The sequence below is a fragment of the Gobio gobio genome (genome assembly GCF_949357685.1).
Source record: "Gobio gobio genome assembly, chromosome: 5".
NCBI lineage: Eukaryota > Metazoa > Chordata > Actinopteri > Cypriniformes > Gobionidae > Gobio > Gobio gobio.
The window spans coordinates 59014427-59025052 of record NC_137101.1 but is presented as its reverse complement, the minus strand read 5'-3'; the positions used below and the strand labels follow the sequence as shown (position 1 = coordinate 59025052).

Here is a 10626-nt window from a genome sequence, read left to right as displayed (position 1 = left end):
CATATTTTCCCCATTATTTTCATGATGTCTGATACCCATGAGAAAAGTCAGTTAGTGTTGGGAATTCCCAGTGAATTTCCTCAGGGGAAAAAACACAACAGATTAACAAAAGAAATGTGGTTACACAATCTGGGAAGATTCCACGTTTCTTGGATCTGCTCAAACATGTTGCTGTTGCTAATTTTCAAAGTGAAACCAAAAGTTAAACTGCACATTGCTATTTATTCAGTCAATAAAAGGGGAGTAAGCCACAGAAAATAACCAGAGAGATACTGAAAGACCAGGGACGTCCCCTAAACTTACTCTAGACCAATAGGCCTTAAGAGCCGGACCTAAAGGAGTGTCTAAGAGAGAATGTCAAAAAGCTACAACATGTACTGTGTACAACTCAGATCGAGCTGCTGAAGTTAAGTGAAGCAAAAGGGTAAGTGACATTCCTTCATCCATGGGTTATATGGGTATTACAGCAGCTTTAAATAACTTTGTTCATCAACTAAACCCAGTTTGAATTGGGGCTGATATGGATGCTGGACACAAAGCTTACAGCATTTTTATGCGTCTCATTCAGCGTGCTTGTGTAATTTGTGGGGAACGTGTGTGTGTGTGCATTATGTGAGTGTGGATGTCTGCATGTGTTGAAAGATGTGGGTTTTATTGGAGTGTTTATATACATGTATAAGTCTGTGGATTTTGTCTGTTTCTCTTTCCACGTGTATGTGTGTGTTAAAATGAGACGAGAAACACTTTTACATAAACTTCCCCAAACTGAAAAAGGAAAAACTGCTTATCTGGGGAATTAATGTATTTTTTACCGAAGAATTTCTGGACTATTTCTCAACTCATCTTAACGTTTTACTTCTAGTACACTGCAGTTACTTGAAGGATTTTAAATGTGTGTATCTGTTGGACAGCGTATTCTCCTGTGACCATGGACAAACCAGTGTGCTTGATTGACACAGAGTCAGATGGGAAGCTGTGTGTGCAGCCGTCAGCGCTACAGATCCTGCAGCAGATCCAGCAGCCGGTGGTGGTGGTGGCCGTGGTGGGTCTCTACCGCACCGGGAAGTCCTACCTGATGAACCGCCTCGCAGGGAAACAAACAGGTTAGACCCCCACAGGTAGCACTAAAAGCGTGTAAAATCTTAAGAGAAACATCATGCAGTTACATGCAATTGAGTTATTGTGGGGTTTGTGTGTGTGTGTGTGTGTGTGTGTGTGGCATTATCAGGGTTTGCGTTGGGCAGCACCATCGAGTCCAAGACGAAGGGCATCTGGATGTGGTGTGTGCCCCACCCCACTAAAGCAGGAACCACTCTGGTGCTGCTGGACACGGAGGGACTCGGAGACGTGGACAAGGTGACTGCCAAACAAGTTTAATCATCCATCTATCTATCTATCTATCTATCTATCTATCTATCTATCTATCTATCTATCTATCTATCTATCTATCTATCTATCTATCTATCTATCTATCTATCTATCTATCTATCTATCTATCTATCTACATTCACACAGATCTTTGATTCCATACATTGCTGGAGAGTCGTCTGTGTGAATGCGAGTTGGACAAGGAATACTACAAAATTCGAGAACTTAACATTAACATTGAATTAACATTACAATCAATCCCAGAATGCATCGGTTTGAAGAAGAGTCAGAGCCGATGCTGGGTGTTATGTATTGTAGTGAAGACTTTAGTTAAAGTTCAACTATTTCTCTGGGGGAAGAAGAAAGAGAAAGACAAGACAAATCTATGTGATCTATGATGATAATGATAAACCAACATGAAAATCAATATCTTCAGGATCTTAAATAACAAATTGTACACCAATCTCACAATCACAGATCATTCATAAGGGGACCATTCAATACATTTTCAAGCATTGTGTGTCTGTATTATGGGTTGTGGTTTCATGTCAAATCAATATATCCAATCTGTCTCAGGGAGACTCCAAGCATGACACCAAGATCTTCTCCCTGGCCGTCCTTCTGAGTAGCACTATAGTCCTGAACAGCCGAGGGACGATCGACAACAGGGCCATAGAGGAACTGCAGTATCCTTCTGATCATAATTTGTATTTCATTGTTAATGTGGCCATCTAAAGAAAGAAATATATTGTGATTGTGTATGATTGTCACTATAGAAATATTCCTCACTGATAAAAATTGTGTTGGATTTACTTAAAGTAATTTTACGTAAAATGAACAAGAAAACCTGTGATTTATACATAATTATGAGTTTGATAATAACGCTTCATACTATAAGAATGCCTCTGCCGCTGTTTGTTTACTTTTAGAGCTTGCAGTTTATATACCGATCAGCATAACATTATGACCAGGTGAAGTGAGTAGCACTGATCACAGCACCTGTTAGTGGGTGGGATATATTAGGAAGCAAGTGAACATTTTGTGCTCAAAGTTTATGTGTTAGAAGCAGGAAAAATTGGCAAGCGTAAGGATTTGAGCGAGTTTGACAAGGGCCAAATTGTGATGGCTAGACGACTGGGTCAGAGCATCTCCAAAACTGCAGCTCTTGTGGGGTGTTCCCGGTCTGCAGTGGTCAGTATCTATCATGTAAGCGTATGGGACTGCATAGCCGTAGACCAGACAGGGTGCCCATGCTGGTCATAATGTTATGCTTGGTCAGTGTATAAGTAAAAAGTAATATATTAAAAGTAATTGCTGCACATGCTCTAGGTCAAGAATGTGTCGGGTTTGCTGAGAGTGACTAAAGGAAAGGGTTTGGTAATGAACATGGCTTAAGTGTGCTTTATGTAAATTACTCACCTCTAGCACGTGGTCGCTCATTTAGAATTCACTCCGAATTCAATAACATTATGAGGAGAATTAATTAATGTGCGTACACACAAGTTTTCGTGAGAAGATCAAATGTGCGTATAAATAAGATTAGTGTATTGTTAGTGAACATATTGGGCCCTATTTTAACGATCTGAAACGCAAGTGTCAAAGCGCGAAGCGCAAGTAACTTTGTGGGCGGGTCTCGGCGCTGTTGCTATTTTCCCGGCGGGATAAATGGCTCTTGCGCCCGGCGCAAATCTAAAATGGGTTGGTCTGAAGTAGCTTCATTATTCATAGGTGTGGTTTGGGCGTAACGTGAATAAACCAATCAGAGCGTCATCCAACATTCCCTGTAAAAGCAGGTGCGCAAGTTCCATAATGGATTGCTATCATTATGGCGTATTTACCAGGCGCACGCCAGGAGCGGTTCACAGCCGAGGAGACTGATGTTCTTGTAAGAGCAGTGAAAGACAGAGAAGTTGTGTTGTATGGGGATGGGAGAAACCCACCCAAAATAGCGTCGGTTAAACAGGCGTGGGAGGAAATAGCCACAATTGTTTCATCAGCTGGCATCCCCAGGACGTCGCACCAGTGCCGCAAGCGCTACAATGACATCAGAAGATGGGGAAAGTCCAAGCTTGCCAGCATCAATCGGGCACGCCGTGTAACGGGAGGTGGATCTGCCTCTACTCAGGACCTGACGCCAGCAGAGGACATCGCTGCGTTCACCCTCACCGATTTTTTTTCCTGGTTCTTGACGGACAAACCAATTTGTTAGATGTCCTTATATACATATATGTCTTGCCAGAAGTTGCCACTATTGGGCAAACAGGTCTCCTTAATTATTAGACTACAATTAGCCTGAATAATTTGTAAGCTAGATTTATGCCTATTTTTTCACATCTTCGTGGCACACCACAATGATTTCCGTCATCTCATGTGTTAATATTTTTTAGTGTAACAATTTATGATTTGCAAAAATAACTGTTGCATCTGTGTAGATTACATGAGCAAAGTGTATGCGCGTTGTGCACGCTATACATTATGGTCAAGCATGCGCCCTTAAAATAGCATAATGAACAACGCGCAACGCGCCACTGACTTTAGACTAGGTTTTTTCTGGTCAGTGGCGCAATTGTTTAATGGAACAGCAAAATAGCACCAGGGATTGTTTGCGCCGGAACACGCCTCCTTTTTTGCGCTGAACCGCCCAGGTAGCGCAAGTTCATTCACTAGTTTAGCGACGTGCTTCTGTGGAGGGAAAAGCGCGCTTTGCGCGGGTGCAAAATAGGAATGACACATGCGTCTGTGTACAAAGTCAATTGCGCTGGGTGCAAGATAGGGCCCATTGTGTGTATTTTTGAAATTGGCCATTAGCTACATTTGTTAAATAACTCTTTTCTCTTTTGAGATTTTATTTATAGTCCCTGGCTCATAGTGAACTGTTCTTTAACTCACACTAAACAGATTTGTCACTGAGCTAACAGAGTACATCAAGATAAAATCACCTGATGAAGTTGTAGATGATTCAGAGTTTGTGAAGTTCTTCCCTACTTTCATCTGGGCTGTGCGGGACTTCACTCTGCAGCTAAACATCAATGGCCAAGACACAACACAGGATGAATATCTAGAGTTTGCTCTGAGGCTAAAACTAGGTAATATTTCAAGCCTGAGAGTGTATTACATTAACTGCTTTATCAGCTCATTTATGGATATCTGCTTAGTCTAGCCAGTTCCAATAACTGATTTTAGCTTCCTGTGTTTATCTACAGTGATATCCAAGCTCATTTATTATTCAAACAAATGTATAGATACATTGGAAATTTGCTGTTTCTTTGATTTTAAAGAATAAATTTTGTTCTCTGTGGCCTCTGTGGCCTCTGTTTCACAGACAAGGTTTATATTAAGCCAGGATTAAGCCTTAGTTCAATTAGGACAGCTTTTTAAAAAGTGCCTTAGAAAAAAAAAAAATTCTTGAGACAAAACAATGGCACTGACATATTTTAAGATCATGTTGCAAGTTGCTTTTAGTTAAGACAGCTCACACATGCATTTTAGTCTGGGACTAGTCTTAAGTAGTAATGGGAAGTTCTGATCTTTTTACTGACTTTGTTCAAGTCATTTCGTTCATTTCAGCAGAATCTAATTAAAATGTTACATGCTACATTTTTCCAACACATTTAGTACTTTTGGAATAAAAAATAAACTAAAAGCTAATGCAGCCATGGCCAAACTTTGAGAAATAAATGATTAATTATTTGCTTAAGCTGGGTCTTCAGTCTATTTAGTTCACCTCTTGTGTCTTGGGTATGAGCCGTTCCGTCATCATGTCTGATCTTGGCCGGTCATACATGCATCCGGAAACAGAATTGTTTAGTTCACCAGTCTCGAGTCTTCGGGTTTGAGTCATTCGTTCATCAAGTCCCAGCCCCGTAGGCAAGGCTACCCAGTCACCGGAAACAGAAAAGATTAGTTCATCTCTTGAGTCTTCTCGTTCAAGTCGTTCGTTCTTTTTTTACGTGACCGCTTCCCTGTTCAGTGTCTCGTAACATATACAACATTACATTCGTATTATTGACTGCATGTTGTAATATATTTATTATTATAAAATCATCAGAAGATATGTGCAATAAACATATGTTATGTCTATCCGTTCTGAACAACCCAATGTGTCCAGGAAAATGAAAATCAATTAAAACTACTCACTTGTTTGTAAGGAAGGTTGTGAATTAACCATAGACTGTAAAGGAATTAACTAATTTCTGTATCCAACATGGCTGTCTGTCACGTGACAAAAGAACGAGAGATGAACTGTTTCTGCATTCAGCCTTCTTGGTGAACGAATGACTCGAGACTGGTGAAATAGTCAATTCTGTTTCCTGTAGCCTACAGAATATATGGGATGTTGCGCATGCGCAGTCAACACAAAATTAACTAATCGCTCTCTGAGACAACCTGTTGTTCTCGAGTCATATTAAAGATTCGTTCAAAATGAACGACACATCCCTAGTCTAAAGCCTTGTCTGTGAAACGTGTGTATCATTTGACTGAAGGAAATCTTTGTGTTGTTCTCTTGAAGGTAACTCGAAGCAAGTGAATAATTACAACCTTCCAAGAGAGTGCATTCGAAAATATTTCCCATCACGGAAATGTTTCACCTTCCCATTCCCAACTAATCCAGACAATGTCTCTTATCTGGAGACACTGGACCCAGCTGAGATTTCAAACAAATTCTTGGAGGTCACTGATCGCTTCTGCCAGTTTATCTTTGACCAGAGCCAAGTGAAAAATCTGAAAGATGGACACACGGTCACCGGCAGAGGTAAATCAGCAAGGCTCTAAATGTTTTGGATTGTCTGTTATTTTCGGGTGGACAGTTTGTCCAGTTTTTGTACATTTTATTCACCAACATCTACAATGAAGCATTTCTGTTAACCAGATTACCTGCCGTTTGTTACTCTGTATGCAGCCAGCATCCATCCATGCTTTTTTAATTCCTTGTGTTTGACCCCTCTGCCTCCCTAAAGTTTTGGGTAATCTGGCGAAAATGTACGTGGACACCATCTCCAATGGGACTGTGCCGTGTCTGGAGAATGCTGTGATCGCCATGTCAATGATTGAGAATGAGGCTGCGGTGAAGGAAGGCCTTGAGGTTTACAAGAGTGGACTAGAGAAGCTGAAGGACTCCTTCCCTCTGGAACTGAATAAAATCACCTCTGAACACCAGTGTTTCAGCCTCATGGCAACACAAACATTCATGAAATGCTCCTTCAGGGACGATGATGGGAAGTATTTGACATCTTTAGAGGTAGGCGAGAGTTGCCATACCAAATTATACCATGTTTGAATACTCAATTCCAATTGGCTGGAAGGTGTGCGATAAAACCGTTTAACGCACAGGTAGTTAAGTCAGTCTAAAAACTGTTCTATATTAATGCAAATCATTTAATGCACAACTAGCCATGGATTATCCCTTACTTACAACCATAGATAGTTTATTATTTATGTTTTATTTTTTATTGGCTTTTGACAAACAGGGAACATTACTGACATTAAGTATGTTATGCAGTTGTAATATAAAACATGGCATTATATACTGTTGTTGTTAGTGTTTAATATGCACAAAGTGAACAACTGAGTAATCGACTAACCACATAAGGCATGAAAGTGTTCTGCATCAATATACAATACATACATACACATCTTCATATATACATACACTCATACACCTATATACATATACACACATTATATGGACATATATATGTGTGTACGCATACATACAAACTCATTATACATGCACATTACTAAACTTGCATGCTAGCAATTGTTAAATGAGTACATTCAGGCTACATATAACGCCTAAAAATGGAGAAAAGAATTCAGGTCTACTACTAGGGAACAAGAACAAACATGACCATGAACAAAACTAAACAAAGACGGTAACACATTGATCTAGTTGTTGGATGTACTATAGCTCCTTGAAAAATAAACAATCAGTACAAATATGTGAAACACAGAGCACACCATTAACTGCTAGGCCTTATAAGTCAAGATTGTTAATTAATATTTTTATTGGGTTTCATATTTTTACAAATGTCCTTTGTTTATCTAATATCGTATATCTCAGTTCTTCTAGAGCAGTGGTTCTCAACCTAGAGGTAACACATAACTTAATTCTCTAAGCCAAATTTCAAAGGCCGGTCCAAACTCAGACTTCCATTTCTGTAAATTTGCCTTCTTAGCTAAGATCATGCTTAAAGAAACAGCTTGCGACACATATTTACTTCCAATGTTTGAAGTATCTCCAAGAATGCCCAATTTTGGCTCAGGTGGCAAATCAATTTTATATGTATCTGAAAGAAACTTGAAATATATTCTGCCAGAATGGTCTTATTTTATGACATGAAAAAAAACATGAGACAACGTACCTTCTGAGACTTTACATTTGTTACATATAGAGGATACATTTGGGTAAGACAGCTTTCCCATGACTCACCAGAAAGTTCAACACCAAGTTCTTCTTCCCAAATTTGCCTACTATGATCAGTGTTTGTGTTCACCTTATCTAGTAGTAACGCATAAAAGAAAGAGACTGCGCCTCGTTCAGTTGGACTGCAGTTACATAGACTTTCCAAAGTTTGATGTATAGGGATGCAAAACCAATTAAATGCTTTCTAGCAAAAGCCCTTATTTGTAAATATCGGAAAAAAATCAGTGGATAAAAGATCATATTTTAATTTAAGTTGAATAAATGAGCCAAATTTATTATCAATATATAAATCTCTTATGGAACTTAGAACTTTTTGCTTCCATTGGGAAAAAAAACCTTATCCTGTAAACCAGGGGTAAAGGCGTGATTTTTACAAATGGGGCTGTCCAAATATATATGTGGAAGATCCAGATATGATTTAATATGCTTCCATATTTTAAAATAATTATTTATTACCATATTCTCATTATAAAACCATGATTCGATTGTTATTGGACTGTTCAACAAAGCTTCTAAAGAGGTCTTCCTACAAGAAGTTCTTTCTAACCAAATCCATTCTGGTATCTCCCCTTTATCCTCTTTAGTTTGTCTCCACCAGGAAAGAAAAAGTACATTAGCAGCCCAATAGTAACATCAGAAAGACGGAAGACTAAAGCCTCCCTTTGCTTTGGATTTCCATAAATATTTTTTAGATATTCTGACAGCTTTATAATTCCATATGAATGAAACAATTATAGACTCCAATTTTGAAAATAACTTAACTGATATAAGAACTGGGATGGAAGAAAATAAATATAAAAATCGAGGGAGTGTTACCATTTTAATTGCATTGATCTTTCCTGCCATAGACTTGGGTACGGTCTTCCAAAATTTTATATTATCTTTTAGCTGGTTCACTTTAATATGCCGATTCGCCTTGAGTAGTGCAACCATAAATAGTTTTAATTCACTTTTGGGTTGAAACTCCCTACTACAACTTGTAGCGTGGCCACCCAGGTAATTTTAAAGTTTTAGTCAATTTATCAAGTGTGCTTGGGTAAGACACTGAACCCCTACTTGTTCACAGTGGTTAGGATAGGACACCTTGCATGGTAGCCTCCACTACTATAGTAGGCAGATATGACTTGTAGGTTGCTTTGGATAAAAGCATGTGCAAAAGAACTCATGAGCATTAAGTATCCTTCCTGTTTTCTGTGTGCTGTTTTAGGAAGCCATCAATCATCAGTTTGATGCGTATCTCTGGGACAATGAGAAGGCTTCCGAGGCTAAATGTGAAAGTCTTATGTCAGTTCTCTCTGACCCAATGACAGAAAGAATCAATCAAGGAATTTATGCCAGAGCTGGGGGTTACAATCTCTTCTGCAAGGACCTGGAGGACATTGTGAATCAGTACAATACACTGGCCAACAAAGAAGTCAAGGTGATGTGATATCACTAAGTATCTTCAGCTATTAATATTTTTGAACATCATGTTTACTCTTTCCTTGTGTGTCCTCATAGATTGCTGAGGTGTTGGTGAAGTTTCTACAAGAAAAGGCTCCCATTACCACAGCCATTCTGCAGGCTGATGATAAACTAACCGAAAATGAAAGACGGATTTGTGGTAAAAGCTTAGTTTTTCAAACATAGTAGACACACATGATAACATGAATAGGACCATCCCAGTTGTAGTTGTTGTTTTCAATAACAGATGCTTTTATAAGTAAAAAAAAAAGCAAGCTATAGAAACTATATATGCATCTACTAGAAAGGGGATGGATGCCAGCCAATGGCCAAAATAATCTGAGGCAGCCTTGTCCAATACCTACTGCATTTTAAGTGCTGCAGTTTTCAGTGTACTCATTGTTAAACACAGGGGATGACACTGTAGAGTCTATGTTAGATTTGTCTCCTTGATTGGACTCTCTTCTCCATCTTTTATTTACCTGTTTCCTTCAACTGCTCCTTTCTTTCTTTTTTGGCTGCCCAGAGGAGAGAGAGAGGGCAGTCCTTCTGAATCAGCAAGTTATATCCCAGCAAGAGAGACAGCGTCAGCTGGAGAAGAAGATGGTGACTGAACAACAGAATAATGAAATGAGGGTGAGACAGGTCACACAAATGATGCAAACTGAGATGTCCCGCCAACAACTGGAGACAAAACGTGCAATGGAGAGTAAGCTGAGAGAGCAGTCTGCCCTGATGGAGAAGGGCTTTCAGGAGAAAGCTAACACGATGGCCTGGAAGATAGAAGAGTTCAAGAGGAAGAATGCAGAGGTAGAGGAGAGTGCATCGAGAAAGTATGCACAGATGTTATCAGATCAGCAGCGAAGAAATGAACGGAACATGGAAGTGCTGAGGCAGCAGTACAGAGATAAGATGGAAGAAATTGCAAGCAGACCTGCATCTGTATCTCGATCCTGTTCTATACAGTGAAATGTGTTGAATGTGTTGTAATTACTATAATCTTTGTTAGACTTTGTTCTCACAGCTGTTTCAAGTTCTGCATTTTGTAATTTCAATATGGTAATGTTTTGGTAGCTGATCACCCATTTATGTAAATTGCATAGCTTGATTTTGGGCTTTAGAATCTGATAGCAATAAAATTGCAACCACTGTCTAAATGAATAAATTCGTGTTGTTTTTTTTAAAGATTTGATAAATATCTGGGCCCGTATTAATGAAAAATCTTAATCTAAAATCGCAAAGAGTAGCTCCTGGTGACAAAATTCCAAGAAAATTCTTATTCGTTTCCTCTTAAAATTAAAGTAAAAATCCTAATAAAGAAGAAAGTAATTCAGAAAGCATCTTAACCCTTAAAAGAGGTCTTAAGGTCCAAAAGTGTTTGGAGTACGGAT

The 10626-nt window shown here is 39.0% G+C and overlaps 1 protein-coding gene across 2 annotated transcripts; it reads left to right on the top strand.

Annotated features, from left to right (window-relative positions):
* The first annotated feature begins 250 nt into the window (after positions 1-250).
* On the top strand, positions 251-10394 carry LOC307127072 (guanylate-binding protein 4-like). Of its 2 annotated transcripts, none has more exons than XM_079818055.1 (10): positions 251-424; positions 912-1103; positions 1229-1356; positions 1945-2054; positions 4267-4454; positions 5879-6121; positions 6327-6607; positions 9000-9212; positions 9293-9395; positions 9762-10394. In XM_079818055.1, exons 2-10 carry the CDS (start codon positions 929-931, stop codon positions 10202-10204), a joined length of 1884 nt encoding a protein of 627 aa, XP_079674181.1. In that variant the 5' UTR covers positions 251-424; positions 912-928; the 3' UTR covers positions 10205-10394. The 2 variants fall into 2 exon arrangements, with proteins under 2 accessions (XP_079674181.1, XP_079674182.1); XM_079818056.1 differs by having other exon boundaries at positions 387-424; positions 960-1103.
* Positions 10395-10626: the final 232 nt, after the last annotated feature.